The sequence below is a fragment of the Myotis davidii genome, unplaced genomic scaffold (assembly GCF_000327345.1).
Source record: "Myotis davidii unplaced genomic scaffold, ASM32734v1 scaffold370, whole genome shotgun sequence".
NCBI classification, from domain to species: Eukaryota; Metazoa; Chordata; class Mammalia; order Chiroptera; family Vespertilionidae; genus Myotis; species Myotis davidii.
This window is the reverse complement of record NW_006288615.1, coordinates 6,191,881-6,212,853: the sequence shown is the minus strand read 5'-3', so window position 1 is coordinate 6,212,853 and position 20,973 is coordinate 6,191,881. Positions and strand designations below refer to the sequence as shown.

The following is a 20,973-nucleotide window of genomic DNA, read 5'->3' as shown; positions in this document are numbered from 1 at the left end:
TTCCCTTCCTCCCTCCCTTCCTCCTCTCCTTCCCCCATTCTTTCCCTCCTCCCTCCCTCTCTCCCTTCCTTTTTAATGCCAATGCCACAGAATACCAACAGAATTTAACTTGTTTTATTTATTAAGCATTTTACGATGAAAATGGGAATCTGACCACAACAATATTGACAAGATTTAAATAGGCTTCTACATTCTGTGACAGTTTCAGCCGTCCGGGCTCCCAGCAGGTTGATTGGTCATATCTTGCTGCAGAGTCCCAATATAAACGGCTGCCATGCTTCTTTCTAGACATCTGCAACATCGACCCATCCTGTGGATTCGGCAACTGGAGGCCTTCTTTTAGGGACCGGCGAGCAGCAGGCAGCGATGTGGACATCGACATGGCTTTCATCTTAGATAGCTCTGAGTCCACCACCCTGTTCCAATTCAATGAGATGAAGAAGTACATAGGGTACCTGGTCAGACAGCTGGACCTGAGCCCTGACCCCAAGGCTTCCCAACACTTTGCCCGAGTGGCCATGGTGCAGCATGCACCCTATGAGTCCATGGGCAATGCCAGTGTGCCACCTGTAAAGGTGGAATTCTCCCTGACTGACTATGGCTCCAAGGAGAAGCTAATGGATGCCCTGGGCAACAGGATGGTACAGCTGCAGGGGACCAGGGCCTTAGGCCGTGCCATTGACTACACCATAGATCATGTCTTTGAAAGTGCACCCAACCCACGGGACCTGAAAATTGTGGTTCTGATGCTGACAGGGGAGGTACAGAAGCAACAGCTGGAGGAGGCCCAGAGAGCCATCCTGGAGGCCAAATGCAAGGGCTACTTCTTTGTGATTCTGGGCATTGGCAGGAAGGTCAATGTCAAAGAGGTATACAGCTTCGCCAGCGAGCCAAGTGATGTCTTCTTCAAGCTTGTGGATAAGTCCACTGAGCTCAACGAGGAGCCTCTCATGCGCTTTGGGAGGCTGTTGCCGTCCTTTGTCAGCAGTAAGTCCTGAGTCAGCATTGTGGGCCAAGCTTTCTGCCAGCCCACACACCCTTGGGCAATGGGGGGAGGGGCACAGGCACGGGAAAGACAACTAGTGTAATGATGTTTACTTTTTCATTCATTCAACAGGTAGGTATCAACACCCACAAGTCCCAGAACACTTTAAGTTGCCAGGGTTGGCAGTGAGCACACAGACAGAGACCCTGTCCTTGTTCACCTGTTTATTCAACCAAGTTCCATTGAGCACCTCCCAGCCATAAACAGTGTCCCTGCGAGTTTATAATCTAGATGGCAGTTGGGTCAAGTGCACATTTATTATGCATGATGTAATATCATGGCATGTCACAGAGAAGTATATCTTGATCAGGCTCATGGAAGCTTCTAGAAGAACTTGCCACCAACCCTGCCCTTGGAAACCTCTGGATCTTTGCTAATGTGGCTCCCCCAGAGTGTTCTCCAACTCTGCTTCAGCAGCAAATCCACATTCATCTTCAAAACTCACCTCCAATTGCCCCTGTTCAACATGGATGCTCCCCACTCCCAAGGCTTACTTGTCATTAATCTGGATGCCACACTTACCTCATCTATCACATGGCCTATTGGTCATCCATTGATGGGTTTATGATCACAGAGGACTGCATGGTTCTGGAGAAAGTGTTTCTTTTTAAAAAATATATATTTTTATTTGTTTCAGAGAGGAAGGAAGAGGGAGAGAGAGATAGAAACATCAATGATGAGAGAGAATCATTGATCGACTGCCTCCTGCATGCCCCCCACTGGGGATTGAGCCCGCAACCTGGGCATTTGCCCTTGACCGGAATCGAACCTGGGACCCTTCAGTCCTCAGGCTGACGCTCTATCCCACTGAACCAAAAGGCTAGGACGAGAAGTGTTTCATTCACTGTGTTCCCTTGAGCCTGGCACAGTGCTGGGCCCAGAGTTGTCACAGGAAGGTACACTGTATTTAACATATGAGAGAGAGATATAAAGTATGCATAAACATGCATATATGGAGAGTTTATTATTTAAGGTAAGGTCTAGTCCCTGAAAACAGCATTCACTTTTGTGAAGCCTGTGCCCCAAAAGTTTTAGGAGAGAACATCTGAAACAAAGGTAAGGCAGCAAGTTCACCCAGGCCATTGTCACTAACCTCAGAAGACGAGAAAAACAAACAAAAATCTTGTTAAGCACAGCATTGAGAAAATATTAAAAGCAACTTGGTTATAGTTTGATGTTTGAGGGTTTGGAACTGTTAAGTTCTGCACTGGAGTTTTCTCTTATTCCTGTCTTCCTGATCACATTGAGTAAATATAATCTTTAACCAAATCACCTAAATATTGCTAAATACAAGATATTGGCTTAATATGTTTTATGAATCAAGTACCATTATACTTAATGTTTAAAACTCACTGGACTTAACTTGTCTGGAAGAATTAATTAAGTCAACAAATATTTATGGACTGAATACTATGTGATTCATCGAACTCATTAGCATATTAATTTTAATTTGCAAGGGATTTGCATACACTTGAAATATTTTTTTTTCTATTTCTCTCTAGGTGAAAATGCTTTTTATTTGTCTCCTGATATCAGGAAACAGTGCAGTTGGTTCCAAGGGGACCAACCGGCAAAGACTCTTATGAAATTTGGTCACAAACAAGTGTAAGTGATTATAATAATCGTCCCACAAATTACAGTGCTAGGGGAAATGCCAAGGTCTTCCAAGGACTAACATTATGGGGGGAGGACATAAAAATTCAGTAAATGTGACTTCCCTAAGGTCATATAGGACATTCTTTTAGAACAGGGGTGGGGAATGTCTGGCCCATGGGCCATATCATTTGGTCTGGCCCTGCCAAGGATATTGTAGGTGAAACTTGAAATTCAACTAATCTCGGAGCTTTTGTCATAGCAGCATAATTTTTAAGTTGATAATTTTGTATGGTTCAAGAATGATGTTATAAATATCTAAATGTCACTTGGCAGAAAAAAGGTTTCCCACCCCTGTTTTAGAAGAATCTGTTGTATCTGTTAGCTTTTGCTGCATAACAAATGACCCCAAACTTAGCGGCTTAAAACAACAATATTTTCTAATTTGCAATTCTGTGGGTTAGCAATTTTTGCCTGGGATCAGCTGGGCAGTTCTTTTGGCATCTACTGGTCTCACTTATATGCTTGTGGTCAGCTACTCATCAGCTGTGGACTGGTGGTCTAGGGTGGTCTCAGCTGGATGGCTCATCTCTGCTCCACAAGGTCTCTCATTCTCTGTGGGGAAGCCTGGATTTGTCTACAGGTGACAGGGCAGGGTCATGAGAGAAGGCAGAAGTGTGCAAGACCTCTTGGGGCCTGGGCTAAGATTGGCTCACTGTTACCTCTGCCACATTCTTTTGGTCAAAGCATGTCCAGAGGCCAACCTTGCTAGACTTGAGGGTGGGAGCTGGACTTGGTGGGAGGAGCTGCCACATCACATTGGGTACAGAGAGGGTGGACAGTTAAGGCCCTGTGTCCAAGCGATCACCCATCTCGGGTGTGAAATGATTTCCTGTGGAAGGATTGGATACCTTCAGGAAAGAATGTACTCCAGATCTTCTTAAAATGATTAATGCTGTAATCACACAGCTGATGGTGGTAGCAAATGGAGGCAACATGCATGCTCCACCACGAAGGCTAATGAGAAGGTTGGGAGATGGGAGGGACTGTGGTACCCACAGTGATGCTGGCCACCTGGCACATGCTCAGTGACTGTATGCCCAGCCCCATCTGTGGTGCCAACTCCAGGAGCAGACGGGAGAGCAGTGTGGCTGTGTGACAGAGAGCCTGGTGAGGGGAATGTGGTGGCAGGACCGAGCGCAGCAATGTGCCATCGATTGGTACCCTTCAAGAGAATGCGACAGTGTGCCATGCTCTGGGGGAAGAGGAGGTTCTGACTATGGCACCCAGATGATGTGTGGATTCGGATTATGTTTGAAATAGGAATGTCTTACTCCCGCTGACCTCCAGGGTGGGGAGAGGGAGCCCACCTCTTCTTCCTACATCCCTTCTCTCCATCACCCCTTACGCCCCTCAGCTCTTGCTTTTGTCCCCAGAGGGGATGCTTCAGATCTCAGTCTCGTTAGTTGAGAATCATTACTAAAAAAGCCATGGCCCTTTTCTGGTGCTATGGTACTACTCTGTTGATCTTGGTCCATAGGTTCTCTTTTTCTAGCCTTAATTACCTTTATAATTCCTCTAGAACAGTGGTTCTCAACCTTCCTAATGCTGCGACCCTTTAATACAGTTCCTCATGTTGTGGTGACCCCCGATTTCATTGTTAAAAATTGAACATAATTAAAGCATAGTGATGAATCACAAAAACAATATGTAATTATATATGTGTTTTCCAATGGTCTTAAGCAACCCCTGTGAAAGGGTCGTTTGACCCCCAAAGGGGTCGCGACCCACAGGTTGAGGACCGCTGCTCTAGAACATTCCCAAAAGTTGGATCAACCTTATCCAGGAAAACAAAATAAACAAATCTAATATCTGAATTTGTATGATAACAATTTGAAAATATACTGCATATGACATGTATTGTGATATATCTATAAAATAACAAATGTTCATGTCAGGGCAAGAAATGATCAAGGGGTGGGTCTGTGCCGTTGTGTTTAATTATGTTGCTGTTTTCTTTGGTGACTCGAATAGAAAAGAAATTATAAAAAAATAATCAAAAAAAATCACACATACAAAACTTAATACAAACTAAAATGCACAATGAGCCTGGGAGTGAAAGCATACACTGACTTTATAATTTTCCAGCTCAACACAGCATTTTGCTGAGTGGACACTTTTTTAAAATGAGAGCAGCTATTAACTTATTATTATTGTTAGCAATAAGAATAATTACCATCCTTTCAATATTTATTGTCTCTTTATTCTCACCCTGCTTTTATTTGATAAATTGAAGAGATGTCAGATGTATTTATAGTACAATAGATGCTTCATTTTTAGTGATTATTATTTTCCATGCTGTTCAGTATGTTCTCTGTGGCACAGATTCTATAGAGAAGGGATTTGAGGTATGCAGGCCTATATGTAATACATAAAATGACTGCCTGCATTTAATACAACAGCATGCTTTGCATAGCTCACTAGGACATGTCTCTGTCCATTTTAGATAGTGGGCAAAACCATAGATGGGTTGAAGCAAAATTTAATTTGTTTTAACAGAAACACACCGAATAATGTTACTTCAAGTCCTACATCCAAACCAGTGGCCGTGGTAAACCTGCCGGCCTCAAAGCCGGCTGCCTCAAGACCTGCAGCTGCAAGACCTGTGCCTGCCAAGCCTGAGGCCTCAAAGGTGGCCACAGTCAGACCTGCAGTGGCCGCAAAGCCTGTGGCAGCAGCAAAACCAGTGGCAGGAGCAAAACCGGTGGCAGCAACAGCAAAGCCAGTGGCAGCAGCAAAACCTGTGGCAGAAACAGCAAAGCCGGTGGCAGCAGCAAAACCGGTGGCAGAAACAGCGAAGGCGGTGGCAGCAGCAAAGCCAGTGGCAGCAGCAAAACCTGTGGCAGAAACAGCAAAGCCGGTGGCAGCAGCAAAACCGGTGGCAGAAACAGCGAAGGTGGTGGCAGCAGCAAAGCCAGTGGCAGCAGCAAAACCTGTGGCAGAAACAGCAAAGCCGGTGGCAGCAGCAAAACCGGTGGCAGAAACAGCGAAGGTGGTGGCAGCAGCAAAGCCAGTGGCAGCAGCAAAACCGGTAGCAGAAACAGCAAAGCCAGTGGCAGCAGCAAAGCCAGCAGCTGCAAGACCCCCTGCCATTACCAAACCAGTGGCAGCAAAGCCTGAGGCCCCCAAGTCCCAGGCAGCCAGGCCGGCCACCACCAAGCCAGCCACTGCGAAGCCCGCGGGTAAGCAAGCTGCTGGGAGGGCTTCCCCCTGACACCCACCTGTATTGTGTCCAAGGCAGGTCCCTCAAAGCCTGTTTACAAAGCCATTGAAATGCAGTCACTGATCAGGGTTTTATACATCTGGGTGATTTGTACGTCTAAAAGGTGCTGGTCAGAGCAGGGAATTGTCAAAACATGGCCTGTTTTCTGTATTAGAAGGAGATCTCTCACTACATGTGAGGCTGGTGAGCTCCGTGCAGAACAGGCAAAAGGGCTCTCCCGCTTCCCCCACTCCCACCCGAGCCCACACCTGTTCATTCTCTCTGGGAAGTTCACAGGCAGGCATGACCCCTCTCTCCTGGAAACCCACATCTTAAGCAAAAGGGATGAGTTCTAAGCAGAAGTAGAGTTTGGGGCCCCATTTAGGGAGTGAGAGTGAAAGAAAAAGCCTGTTGTCGGCTCGTGAGCCAAGGGCTGTGCTTGGATTCTGGAGCCAGACCTGCCTCCCATACGATACTTCTCCAGGAGGTCTGCAAGGAGTTTTTGCGGACTTTGTCCTGCTGCGAAGCACATACCATAGAAAAGAGGCCCATCGCTGCCTGGTGGTTAGCTCAGCAACCTGGACAGTCAGCCACCCCACAGGCTGAGCCTTATGCCAGGCCTGTCCATGAGAAAAGCAGGCTCCAGCCTGAAGGAGAAATCGGGCAGAGGGGAGCCATGAGGCCCAGAGGGTGTTATTTTATTTTTTTCCTCAAAAAAGATGTTAGAAGATACTATAGAGCAGTGGTTCTCAACCTACTGGCCCTTTAAATACAGTTCCTCACGTTGTGACCCAACCATAAAATTATTTTTGTTGCTACTTCATAACTGTAATGTTGCTACTGTTATGAATCATAATGTAAATATCTGATATGCAGGATGAATTTTCATTGTTTGCGACCCACAGGTTGAGAAGTGCTGCTATAGGGTATCACAAGCTGTACAGAGAGGTGAAGGCAGGATGCATGTGCTCCTGAAGAGGTCATGGACATAGTCTTCATGTTATGAACAGAAAGCAGAGATTCCTTTAGAAGAATTTCATGTCATGCCCTAAGGTTTCATGACTCAATATATTTAAAATCCTGGGGTTCACGCCATAGTGAGCACATTTCAGATAGCACACGGGACCATTAATTTTCATAGTATCCTTTAATAAGAGAGATTGTCAGAAGGAAAAAGCGGGAGTTATGTACCTTGCTGGTGGATAATGCAAGTTTTAATTACTATGAATCATTTCACATCTCATCTACATTGGTAGAAGACCAATATTTCCCAGGAACATGAACAAGAAACTGGTTCCCTGCCTCATCTCGCTTTCTGGTCAACTGTCTACTGATACACATCTCTCAGCTTTCGTCTCTTGCCTGCCTGTTTCCGTCACCTGGGGTTTTATCGCTCTGTCCCCACACTGTGTTTGGTCTTTTCTAGTCAAGACTGCCCGAGAGGTCCAGGTGCTGGAGATCACCGAGAACAGTGCCAAACTCCACTGGGAGAGGCCGGAGCCCCCCAGCCCTTACTTTTACGACCTCACCGTTACCTCGGCCCACGACCAGTCCCTAGTTCTGAAGCAGAACCTCACGGTCACGGACCGCGCCATCGGGGACCTGCACGCCGGGCACACGTACCATGTGGTGGTGGTCTGCTACCTGAGGTCTCAGGTTAAGGCCATCTACCGTGGAAGTTTCAGTACAAGTGAGTACGGGGTCCGTTTAAGAAAAGTTGGTACCTGACTTGTACATGAATGTCGACAGGACATACAGGGAACAATTCATATTCATTGAATCTGTTCTGAAATAACAAGGTTAAAACAAAATCCTTTATAAACAAATGAATGGAAGATGGGGTACCTTGTGACTTCCTGCCCTGCCTTCGGGGTCCTGGAGGAAACCAGATCCATTTGGCCAGGGTGCCGCCCTTCCCCTGCGAGAAAGAAATATGCCCATGTAGCCTGGCTGGGCTCGATGCCCATCACATCTGTGTTTCAGAAGCACATTTCCCTGTTCATTGAACAGAAAACACCACCAAAGGTCCCTGGCTCCTTAGGGAGTAACCAGCTGGGGGGCCACAGGCATCCTTGGCCACCGCAGAAAGGACCTCAGAGTTTCCCTCCCCTACCCTCCATACTCCGGCTCTGCCCTGGCTCTTCCACAGCCCCAAGGCCTGGCCCTGCAGCTTCTCCAGCCTCTAAATTACTCATGCCCCACCTCCTCTCTAAGTTCTCCTTGTCCCCCACATTCTTCCTGACCCTGGCTTCTCTGGGGTGTGGAGGGGGAGGCTCACCTTCTTCCTCTTCCGGCCAGTCCTATTCAGATCAAAGAACTGTGCTCAAAGGAAGGGGATTCCCACCAGCCATCATGTAATCCACGAAGATAAAGAGTCCAAAGGCCCTTCCACCCGAGGGATCTGTTTTCTCGGCTAGAAACAGAAGAGTTTACATTGGAAAATGAGAAGATTTGTTCAAACAGAGATTTGCTCTGTTTGCTTGTTGAGATGAATTGAACTAGCAGACAGCAGACATCAGGACTCTGTGTATGGATTTCTTGGGGCCCTGTTTTTCAGCGTCCCACCCTTATCTTAATCCAGAGAGGCAAGCTTGCCTCATCCCTAAGGATTCCCCGGTCCTTCAGTGTCTGAGTTACCTACGAGCTGCATGTGTTTTTCTTTTATAGGGGAAACTCAGCCTCCACCTCCACAACCAGCAAGGCCGGCCTCTAGTTCAACCTTCAATCTCATGGTGAGCACAGAACCGCTGGCTGAGAATGAAATAGGTGAGTTGTGAGAACATTCGGTCCATTAGCAGCACCAGTATGGCCTTCTCCCAAACAGTTATTGCCCTTGCATTTTGGATACTCTGTCACCTGCTGAGGTTCTAACTCTCAGCGCAGGATGACTTCTACGGGGAAAGTTCCATATCCACTTGGCGTGGCCCAGCATGGGCTCATTCTGCATATTCCAAGCGATCCCTGGAAACTTGCCTTGCCCATCCCCAGGCTCTTGGAGAAACTTGGATGCGAGTTGCTTTGGGCGCTGCAGCCAGGAATCCATGTATTGTTTATCACTTTTCTCATATTGGGACTAGTGTGGATTTGTGTGGTCTATGATGCTACAACGAGTAGAGTGTCACCCATTCAGTGATCCAATCTAATAAAAAGTGCTCAGGCCCTAGCCAATTTGGCTCAGTGAATAGAGTGTCAGCCTGCAGACCAAAGGGCCCCAGGTTTGATTCTGGTCAAGGGTACGCACCTCAGTTGCAGACGCCTCCCCAGCTTGGGTCCTGGTCAGGGCTCATGCAGGAGGCAACCAACCGATGTGTTTCCCTCACATCGATGTTTCTCTCCATCTTTCCCTCTCTTTTGTGAAAATCAACTCTCCCTAAAAATCAATGGAAAAATATCCTTGGGTGAGGACTAACAACAACAACTAACTGCTCAGAGAGACACAAGACATGCAGATGAGGACCCATGGCAGACGGGTTTGGAAATGTCCCATGGGATTTGTGTTCTGGTCCCAATTTCCTAAGCACATACCTGGCTCGGTCTCTCATACCACTCTCTGTGTGCCCGAGACAAGTGAGTGCACGTTTGACGTTTAACCAGGGACCAGCTGGGCATGTTCCTGGACTGGCCACTGTTCCTTGCTTCTTTTCCTGGCCAGCGGGACTCTCTCAGACCTGTAATCCCTCGCTGAGTAGAGCACGAGCTCTAGTCATTCACCCTCGAGGAACCGATGACTGACATAGTCGACATGCTTTGCTTTCGAGTGTTCTCCTAAAAGATGTTGCTACTAATATCCAAAGTCCAAATTCCATGTTTTATAGGCCCCAGAGCACAAGGTTTTCCTAAGAGTGGGGACAGTTCATTATTTTTCAGTGTGTTGGCCACAGTCAGGAGGAGGAAGGCGTAGCTCTTTCTGGTGTTTATATCTGTACCTGACTATGATAAAGGGCATTTGCTGGGGCCCAGCTGCTCTGTCCCGTGCTGGACTTGAAAGCAGCTGTGCTTTCTCCATATGTATTGCATCGTCAGCAGCAACAGCACATCATTTTTTCAGTTATCTATCAGGATTCCTCACTTTACTCTTTCCACTGTAAGTTTTTAAGGTGCTATTTGTTTCTCCATTTTACCATTTCTGTAGGGTCTGCACCCTGTCTCGTCTGTGTTCAAATAAAATTGGGTGGTTTCTGACTCCATGCTTGGGAGTAGAGGCTTCTTTATTCTTTATTTTTTTTCTAGTGAAAACCTTCTCTGTTGCTAGAATTCATTATTCCATCAATGGACTTTCCCTATGTCCGTGGATATGTATCTATATCTATAATCTGTATCTATATTTACATTTACATGTATACATCTACATTGTTCCTTTCTCTCTCTCTCTCTCTCTCTCTCTCTCTCTCTCTCTCCATCATCTATCTATCATCGATTCATATAGCCAAATCCATAATGACATGTAGCCTCAATCATTATAAGAAAGAAGATAACTGAGTCAGTACAGGAACTGTGAAACTGTTATGCACATGTATGTATAATAAGGGAAATAAATGAACTACTTAGAGGACTGAAAAAATGTTTAGAATAGTTTGCCTCTGAAAACAAGTTTAGAAATTGGTCTGTGTTAGGGACAGCCACGGTTTTCAAGCTCCTCAAATCTTTCTAATGGAAAAATGGATTGAAAAACAAGAAATTGTCTCCTCTGGATGTAAATGTATGGGAATGATTCAGGAGTTCAGGGCAGATTTTATAAAAACTTTTAACGTTATGATTTTCAACTCAAATGGAAAACAGTGGAAGTAGGAATGTGGAATTGAGGATGGGTTGGAGAAGAAAACTTTAAGTTTCAACCCTTCGATTTCCGCTCATAAGCAGTTTTCTGAGTCCTGCATCAAGGGACCTGGGGAAGCCTGTGTCCCCTGCACTGGGCACCTGAGCTCCTAGCCACTCCAGCTCCACTCCCGAGTGACCTCCATGAGGCTTCCCCACAAGCTGCTTGAGCTGAGAGATGCCACAAAGAGCTTATAGAAATCCCCCAAAGACACGGGTCAGGACAGATGGGATGATAACTTCAGAGTCACTGACATCTGTGTATATTGTTTCTCACCCATTGATAAGTTTACTCCTTAAAGAGTATGTGAAATGTAAAATTTCTAGCAAATTCTGTGCTTCAGTGAGAGAAAATGACTGGGTGTAAACTACGCAGCAATTTGGGGGATGTTTTTGGCTCTCTTATGTGTGGTCCAGAAGGGCCAAGAATATATAAACAGCGTTTAGTTAATATAAACAGCACAATCTTTAAACAAGAATCTGGCTGGGCTGGTCATTTTCATTTTTCTTTCTTTTTTTTTTTTTTTTTTAAGACTGAGACACAGATTCAGAAATAAGAGGGCGTTTTCAATCCAGACATTTGTCCCTTAGGTCTCCTCTCTCCCTGTGATAGAGAGAAAAGAGTTTTTGAAATTGCGGCTTGTGTGGCTGTCAAGGCTCCCAGGAGTTTGTTTGGATGAATCTAAACCTCTGTCCTGCGGTCTGATGAGCCATAATGGTCAAACCCAGGACCTGAATGACCCTTCACCATCTCACATGGTGGGCTTCCCACCAAGTGATTCCCACCAGCATGAAGACACAAGTTCCCGGGTTTGCTTCAGATCGGGGCCTCGTGGGACTGATCCTCATGGAATTCTGAGCCTCAGTCCTGTGTACCTTGGAGTCTGGTCCATCATGCAGTAGACCCAGCTTTGGGTCTCTCCCTAAGGCTCCATTTTTCTTTCTTAATATCTGTCAGGACTGGGCATGCTGACCACCTCTGCTGGGGGCGGCCCGCGCAGCTGTGGGTAAAAGCCCTGCGTGGGGAGGGCTGGTGCGTCAGGCAGCTAGTCACTCACGGAAACATGTGGCACCGTCCACGCCAGGGATCTTTGTGGAAAGGTTTACGTTTTCCAGACTCTCAGATAACAGTTGACATTAGTGCCTCTCTTTCCCAGCAGGGACCTGCAGTTTGCCAGGAAGTCTGTAAACACAAGTTTCCCCGAGTGTGAGCGGGAGGTCCTCCCAGGCTCTGCGAGCGCGGCTTCAGCGGGCAGCTGGGCCGCATCAGGCGTGCGCACTCAAAATCAGCTTCCTTAACTGGACAAAGAATGCCCCTGCCTTCAGAGCCGCTTGGCTCTGCGGCGTTCTTGCTGCTGTGAATTTTACATCAGTGTCAACACATCTTTTTCCTTACTTGTTTAATTTGGCCGGTCACAAAGGCACTGGGCTACAGGCACACACACACATACACACATGCACACACGCACACACACAGACAGACACATACATACACACACAGACACTCATGTACGTACATACATACACTCATAAGTTTTTCACTTTAATTTTTATTTTCAAACTAGTTGGCTTGTAGTGAAATGGGCAGCCTTATTTTTGAACTATATTCTGACAGTATTAGTTGTTATTTTGCCAGGAAGTGGAACACTCCAAGGTTGGAAAACTCGGTTTCTTCTCTGAGGATTCAGCGGTGAGGGAATTGGAGAGTGGCTGACCCAGGGGTTGGAAAGGGAAACACAGCTCATTTTACCTTAAATCAGTGGTTCTGTTTCTTTGTTACTAATGTTGTGGCCTCATCTCATAACAAAGAAACAGAATTTCCGGAGGATGAGGCCCAGAAATTGGGATTTTAAAAAGATTCCCAGGTGATTCTAATGTGCAGCCAAGGTTGAGAACCACTGCGTTAAATTATCCAGTAATGAAGGAGAGCTGACATCGGGATTCCGAGTGCAGTTCATTGAGTCCTTTCGCTGGTACGATTGTATTTGTTGCTTACGAAGCTCTGCGTGTTTACAAAGCTCATTTGACAGAGGGGAAACTGAGGCTTGGGGAGCTGTGGGGAGTTTCCCCCTCATCCTTCTCTTTCTCCCTCCAGCAGCCTTGTGATGAGACCTTCAGCCCCTGGCACTGGGGATAGTCACCCACGGGCTCTAGTGATGTCTTTTCTCCTCTCATTGTTAAAGATATCTGTAAGCTGCCCAAAGAAGAAGGAACGTGCAGAAATTTTGTGTTGAAATGGTACCACAACGCACAGACCAAGACCTGTGGGAGGTTCTGGTATAGAGGGTGCGGCGGAAACGAGAACAGATTCGATTCACAGGAAGAATGCGAGAAGGTTTGCTCTCCTGGTAAGTGACTTCCTTCTGTGTTTGTGGTGTTCTAAATAAGATAAGAGACCCAGGGCAGTAATTCCTTTATTAAAGATATTTGAATTGCAGTAATTATGGTGGATATGAAGCAAAAAATAGATTGTATCTTTAGATGAGGGAGATATTCAAATAAAGCACATGAAAGGAACTTTCTGAATGATTAATATTTCTTAAATACTTCCTCATAGCCTCGTATTTTTGTCAATGAAGAAACACATTACTCCACACTACTGGAAATGTTATGAAGTCCCTGTTATTCATAAAATATTGTAATAAACATGATTATTAGGGAATAGTATAATGAACAATTGTAGATAACACCAACGATAACTAATCCCATCTATTCATCTTTAAGTAATTGTGCTTCCTCTAAGCAATATTGATCTTGGGGCCACCCGAAATCCCCATTACGATGGGTGATTCCATTGGTAATAAAACAGGCCATCTTCACCCAGAGCCTGGGCCCATGTCACGAAGGTGGCAGGGGTGGATGTTCAGTTTGCATGAAGACTTGGCCAGGGGTGCAGGCGAGAGAAGGCGTGGCTTGAAGGAGAACCCCCACCCCCAGGCCTAGAAGCCCTGGGAGCCAGGGAAGGCTTTGAGCAGGACAGTGAGCGATGGGTGATGAAAACCAGAGGCTGTGGGATCATTTCATGTCAGTAATGTGGCTTTTCCTCCTCTCTGTCTGCCCACCCCATCTGTCCATGCTCAGGGCTTGTCAACCCCAAAGTCATGGCTGTGATCGGGACCTAAGCATGGCTGACCAGGGACACGTACCTCTTGAAGAAGAAGGAGTCAGCCATGTCCAAGCCGTCTTCATAGAAGCTCCGGGTATTGATTCCCTGGCACCGTACCATTTCATGCTTTGATTTACACTCGAACTTGGGGAGCCGTCTGCCGCACGACCTATCAACATGGTGCTAGTGTGCCTGTGGGCCCATGCTCTGGTCCCCAGGCAGTGACCACGTATACTTTGAACGTGTGTAATAGCCACTGCTGGTGTCTATGTGAACATGTCTAAACATTCAAATCCGTCTGCAGTTTCATGTTCTGCCTGTTCCAGGCAAACATAAGGTCTAGAAAATAGCCCCCAACTTCACAGCTACTCTCTATCCTTCCGCTTGGTTCGTCTCTTCCCCTCCCAGTTAAGCATGACTTTAGATGGATAGCCTGCTCTGGCGAATAAACAACTACCCAATGTTTCCATTTTTCTCCCCAAATCCTGGATTAGAATCCAAGAGAACTTTCTTTTTCTAAAGCCTCTAACAAACCATCTGGTTGGAAGGAAGCAGAATCTCTTAATCTCTGTGCACTGCTACGGGACCAATGCCTTCATTAAAGAGTGAAAAGAAAGTCATAATAGAGAATATTTTTGGCATTCCTCTAATGTGTTTTTTTTTTGTTTATTTTTTGGTGCAGGGGTGGGTGGGGTCTAATTTTAATTTTAAAGTTTTTAGGAAATTTATACAAAGAAACTTTTTAATAAAGTATATGGAAAGTGTCTTGGGTTTGGTGTTATTCGCTGCCTTGTTTCTAGAATCACCCCGAGGCCAGGCTGGTGGTCCTGAGTACCACACTTCTGTTTCCAGGGGAGGGGGCTAGAGAGCTCTCTGCGACAGTGTACGGACCAGCTGGGTCTGGCCCAGGGCTCCAGCACCCCGCGACCACCGGGACCACATTCCTGGCTTAGGACTCCTGCAGTCTTTCTGGTCTTTCACCCTCTCCTCTAACTTCTGGTGGGGCCCCCGAGCCTTGGCCTCCTTCTTGGCCTCTTTTGGTTGGTTTGCTCCCCTTTTTATCCCCCATGAGTAGCTGAGTGATGATGTGCAGGTGGCCCAGGGCACCCCATCCCTTTTCTGGAGTCTCAAAGAGAAAGCAGAATGTCTTTCAATTTCTTCCTTAAAGACCCTTGTCTCCTCCTGTCTTCAGACATAACACAAGAAGCAAACAAATGCATTGTTAGGTGGTCACTGCATTCCAGGGAGAAAGGAGACGGGATTTGTTTGAGACCATGTCTCCCCTGGTAGACAGAGCTCCCAGGACCCGGGTGTGGGTAGAGCTGCTGTATGTGAGATCTGAGTGAATCTGTCAGTTATTCTATTGAGAAGAGAGCTGGGAGGAGAGAGTGTGTTGAGCTGGGGACAGGAGAGAAGACCGGGGACCACAGACACCACTCCCTGCAATCGCCACCCAGGTTCCTAAGTTCTCACAGTGGCCTCCAGGTGAGCGCACCTGCATAGGACTGGTGGAAAGCAGAGCTCTCTGCCCCACTCCATGTGGGAGAGAGTCAAAGCGCATTGACCAGTGGAAGGAGGACACCTCTGTTGGGAATTGCAGGAACCTGGGGGAGCACTCAGGCCTCCACAGTCCATGACATCAGGGATTTGATTTTACCCGCATCCCATGGTGACTGAGATGGCCTGGTTGGACATCAGGGCAGCTTCAGGGGAAATGCAAAGCTCTGGGGACTCCTTAGAAGCTCCCACAGTCAGGAGGGCCTGGACCACCTCTGTCCTGTAGATAATGCCAACCCTCCCAACCTTCGAAGGGCCTCCTTTGTAGCATGAGACCAACCCAGTGGACTGACAAAGAGCCCAGTGGGGTCATGAATTCCCTTCAGATGGATACTGGCCCTGGGTGGGAAACACGCGTTCTGGGACCTTCTCAGTGACAGCCACCTAAATTCTCCAGCCCCACAGGAACAGCCCCTTCCACCTGAATGTGCGTTTGCACCTCCCCTCGGGCTCACCCAAGTCCATCCCATTGGAGCAAGGACATGCTTGTAGAGGGGCTAGGGAAAGGAGTGTCCCTGTAGGGGAAATCCCTCCTCACAGGCTCTTGGTGCTGCGTGAGGGCATAGCAGGAAACAGTCTATCTGTTTGCTAGGGTTCCACAACCAAGTACTACAAACTGGGTAGCTTCAAACAACAGACATTTCCTCTCTCACAGTTCTGGAGGCTGGAAGTTCAAGATCAAGGTGTTGGCAGGGCCAAGCTACCCTAAAATCTGCAGGGGAACTTCTCCTTGCCTCTTCCTACCTTTTGGTAATTTCTTGGGTTGCCGCCACAAGCCTCCCATCTCTGCCTGTGTCTTCATGTGGCTTCCTCCTGTGTCTTTGCCTTTATAGGGCCGTCTTCTTACATTGGATGAGGGACCCACCCTATTCCAGTGTGACCTCACCTTAACTAATTCCATCTGCCATGTATTTCCAAATAAGGTCGCATCTTGAGGTGCAAGGGGCTAGAACTTCAGCACATGTTTTTATTGGGGGACACAACTCAACCCCCAGCAGAGTCTCTGCATTTCCAGTACCTACTCCCAACTCTGGTATGTGGGCACACTGCTGACAGCTCCACAGCAGCTCCAGTGAAGACCCGTCAGCCAAATTCTGTCACTTCTCAGTCATGCTGGTTATTAAAAGCATCCCTACTGGACCTTGAGGGGCCCTGTTCATTTCCAAACTTCAATCCTAAATACTCTACAAAGCCTTTTCCCTGCCCGCAGCGCAGGCTGGACTTGTGGCCGTGGAGGGGGTTTTGGGTGGAGAAGGCCAGTGCTTCTCTCCTGCAAGCCTCTGTGTCCTCCAGGCTGGTAGAGTGCTGCACTGGAGCTCCTAACTGGACTCCTGGAGCAAAGCTGGGGTTGACCTTCTGTTGGCGGGTGCTGCTCTCTCACCCTGCCTGCCCTGGGCTCCTTTCTGCAGCAGGGCCCCATGCTGCCTCTCTCAGGCATATATCGATTCCCTGGCAGCATCTGTGGGGACTGGTTTGGGCAATCTGGCTTGTGAACCTCCTCCTCCCCTCTTTGGAGCTCCCTGTGGGGGGAATCCCTCCTCACAGGCTCTTGGTGCTGGGCGTCTTTATCCAGTAGATCAACCTCTTGGGGGACAATGTAATCAAGTCGGCTCAAGTCCAGCCGCCCTCTTGGGTCACTTAATCCACAGGAAACTCATGACCTTGCCATATCAACTGGTCTCCCCATTCAACCACTGAGCTCCTCCCACAGGTCCAGTGGTCAGGCACACAGTCAGCTGGTCTCAGCCACTGCCTTGGGGGTGGTGGTGACCACTCCCCCAACTTGGAGTGCTTCTCTGAGGGTTTTGTCTTCAAGGAAGGGCCAATTGAGTGTCCCTTGCTGCGGCCACTGGCAGTGAGTTCCCTGCCTTCCCCACGGAGGGGAGAGAAGAGTGTGGCTGCCTCTTGCAGGAACTTAATAATCAGAGAACTTTGGGCCCCAATCCCTATTGATGGGCTCAACACTGCACTTCCCCTCTGTGCCCCTAACTCTCCCAGAAGGAAAACTGCATCTCCAAGGCACCTCAATAATGCGTGTGAATCTGCCTTCACCTTACATTAGTGAGAAGTGGGCATCTTATTGAAGAGTCCTTGAGGGGACAGCAGGGAAGGACTGACTTCATACAAATGTCCTTTAACAAGCTGTCTCAGCCCCACAGCTGCTCACATCTCCTCCTCCTCCTCTTCCCCCCAGCAGCTGCCTAAAATCCCCTCCATCCTCACAGCTGCCCAGGCCATCCCCGGGCGGGCGTGGGCGCTTCAACCAGGAAAACAAAAGCCCAGGAGATGGCAGCATGGTGGGCGTCTTGCTTCCTGCCCAGTTCACATAAAATCTATTCACCACCCCCCATTAAAATAATTAGCTTTATGTACAATAAAGTGCATCTGCTTATGTGTACTGTTTGATAAATTTTGACAAATGAATGTCTTGTAACCCTCACCACTCATGACGTGAAACATCTCTGACAACCCATCTGGCAATGTGTGTAAAGAGCATTGAATGTTTTCATAGCTTTTCTCCTCAGTGCATTACATGTAGAAATTTATCTCAAAGAAATAACCGGAGATGTATGAAGATTTATGTTCAAGGATATTCAATCTGTCATTATTTGCAATGATGAAGAGAATTAGACATTATCAAAATGGCCAACAAGAGGAGGATATTTAAATACATCATGCTTCACCAACAAAAGAAAAAGATGGGTAGCCATTGTTTACCCCATAAGTTGGTAAATGGTTTATGTAATTACTGTGGTCCCCTACCCACAGAGACACACTCCAACACCCCCAGTAGATGCCTAAAACCATGGAGAATACCAAATCCTATATATACTAAGTTTTTTTCCTTTACTGCATACCTATGATAAAGTTTAATTTATAAATTGGGCACAGTAAGAGATTTACAACAATCACTATAAGATAGAACTGTAAAAATGTTATGTAAATATGGTCTTTCTTTTTGAAAATATCTTATTGTGCTGAAAGCACTCTTCTTGTGAAGATGTGAGATGATACAGTGCCTACATGATGATGAGAAGTGAGGTACTCAGAACCGTGCACAACTTCAAACTTCAAGAACTGTTTATTTCTAAAATTTTCCATTTCATGTTTTTGGACCACAGTTGACCACAGATAACTGAAACTGTGGAAAGGGAAAACCTGGATAATGAGAGACTACTATAATCAGTCAATGTTTATGATAGAATGTTAAAAAATGCAAATCTATATATTTAATATGATAATTTCATTCATATGTATGTACATGCACACACAAATAATATGTTTCTCTTTTGCAAAGACAAATACTACAAGGAAATACAACAAAATTCAAGCTGTGACTATTTCTGGTGAGGTGATTTAAATGTTCTTTAAATGTTCCCACACTTAATTTTTTTCAAAACTAAACATGTTACCTCTATCAGTTATTTTAAACGTGACAATATTTTCATACACGAATTGCAGTACTTGTAAACTGAAATTGTGTTTTAGTCTGTGTTGTATGAATGTACTTAACCATTAATTCATCCACTCGTTCACTCATTCATTCACTCATATATTCATTCATTCACTCATTCCTTTGTCCGCATGTTTGTTGACTATATCATGTGCTAGAGTGGGCAAACTATGGCCCACAGGCCAGATCCGGCCCGTTTGAAATGAATAAAACTAAAAAAAAAAAAAGACCGTACCCTTTTATGTAATGATGTTTACTTTGAATTTATATTAGTTCACACAAACACTCCACCCATGCTTTTGTTCCGGCCCTCCGGTCCAGTTTAAGAACCCATTGTGGCCTTCGAGTCAAAAACTTTGCCCACCACTGTCACAGGTCTGGGCACTGGAAATGCAGCCCTTCTGGAACTGAGGTAGGTGGGGGAACAGGACAACACCAATACATGTGTGAATGTTAAGAGGGAGGAGCTGTAGCATGTCTGCCTTTCCCATTGCCTTACACAATGAGCAGGTGGAGCTCCCAAGCAAGAGGAAGCCTGGACTTCAGGAGAGCTCTGGGGCACACGTGCTACCTGTGGCCACACCACACATGCTCGCCCAGGATGTGCAGGGCAGGGGACTGCTGGAGGGAAGGTGGCTGTTTTCAGAATCCCACTCAGCCACTAGGACACGCCCACCGCTGCTTCCCCGGCAGCTACAGGGCTTTCACTCCCCTTTCTAGACCTTTACAAAGCTGCTTTCACCCCAGTGTTGGTTACACAATGGACTGGAGGAGTGACCAATGGGTTCAGCTATTCCAGATTTCTAATTTTACATGAAGGTCCCATTTCCACGTAGGTCTGTTTGTTCAATAGACACAGTTGGTGATATTAATTCACTTGACAGATACGGAGCGCATGGTATGTGCTACTTGGCTTTTTGGGTAAATTAGCGAGTAAACCAGAGGGTCTTACATTCTCATGGTGGGAGGCAGCTGAAGGGTAAGGAATGTGATGAAGAAGCAAATGACATGTTGCTCTGGGTGATGACAACGGCTGTGGGACAGGAAAGGTGAGGCTGACAGTGCTGTGGTCAGCGGCCATCAAATTTTGATAGCGTGACCATCCTTGTTGTTGAGAAGGCAACTTTGGAGAAACACACGAAGACAGTGAGGGAAGCAGCCAAGCGGAGAGCTGAGGGGAGAGCTGTGGTCAGACAGGACCCCTAGAGCAGGGAGCAGAAGTGTGCCCCCAGTGGAGGAGGAGCTGTAAAGATGGAGGGCGGGGCCAAAGGGGTCGTTGGTGGCCGGGTAGGCAAGCCATCCTTCAGCGGCTTGCTCCAGATGACTGACGTGGTCTTCTGTGAGTGTGGAAGGATCCCTGGCTGCCAGGCGTGCACCAGATGCCAGAGCAGCGAGGCGATGACACCGCGATGAGGCGGTGGCAGAAATTTAGGTGAGAGGTGGCAGCGGCCAAGACCAGAGCAATAGCAGAGGAATGAAGTGTGTGCTCTGGGTATGTTTTGATCCAAAATACGCAAGAACTGATATCATTTTTGTGTCCTGTTCAGCTTTCCACATTTACTCCCACAAAGAAACTAAAAGCAAACCCCGAGTCAGCTGTCCTGACTCTGTGTTCAGTGAAATGTGGACTTCTGCCCTGAAAACTCTCCAACTGCCTTTGCCAGACCACGCCAGGGAATCCAAATCCTTCTCGAACACTGGCATGCCCCTGGCCCCAGTGTCCACCCGGTTCTTTCTGGGGAAGACTCAGAGAACTCCCAGCCTGGCTGGTGTGGAGGGTGGCTCGCCAGTAAAGAACACCAGTTTTGGATTTTGTGAACAAGTATTCACCTTCTCCTGGGGTAAGACCCTGAGGTTTTGGGCTGTTGTAGCAGCCGGTGTGACCTCAGTTAACACATTTCACCTTTGTCCAATAGTGGTTGTGTGTCAGGAGATGCATTAGGTGACTCACACGCTCCATGTCAGGCAGTGCTGTCTGGTAGCGGTCATGATTCTAGCTTCACAGATGATGAAACAGAGGGTCAGAGTGTCCAGTTCATCCAGCTATGACCTACTGGAGGCTGTATCTGGGCAAATCACCATGACCCAGAGGCTGTCCCAGAGCTCCCAACATGGGTTAGTTCCTGCGGGACCCTCACTGA

The 20,973-nt window shown here is 47.0% G+C and overlaps 1 protein-coding gene across 1 annotated transcript in view; it reads left to right on the top strand.

The window, feature by feature from the left end:
- The window catches only part of COL6A3 (collagen type VI alpha 3), a 74,957-nt gene extending 60,451 nt beyond the window's left edge, over positions 1 to 14,506 (top strand). The window contains 8 exon segments of the mRNA XM_015561807.1: positions 289 to 987; positions 2,548 to 2,650; positions 5,198 to 5,594; positions 5,709 to 5,880; positions 7,327 to 7,590; positions 8,568 to 8,666; positions 12,899 to 13,063; positions 13,797 to 14,506. Coding sequence (XP_015417293.1) covers positions 289 to 987; positions 2,548 to 2,650; positions 5,198 to 5,594; positions 5,709 to 5,880; positions 7,327 to 7,590; positions 8,568 to 8,666; positions 12,899 to 13,063; positions 13,797 to 13,837 — 1,940 coding nt within the window. The 3' untranslated portion in view covers positions 13,838 to 14,506.
- The last annotated feature ends 6,467 nt before the right edge of the window (positions 14,507 to 20,973 follow it).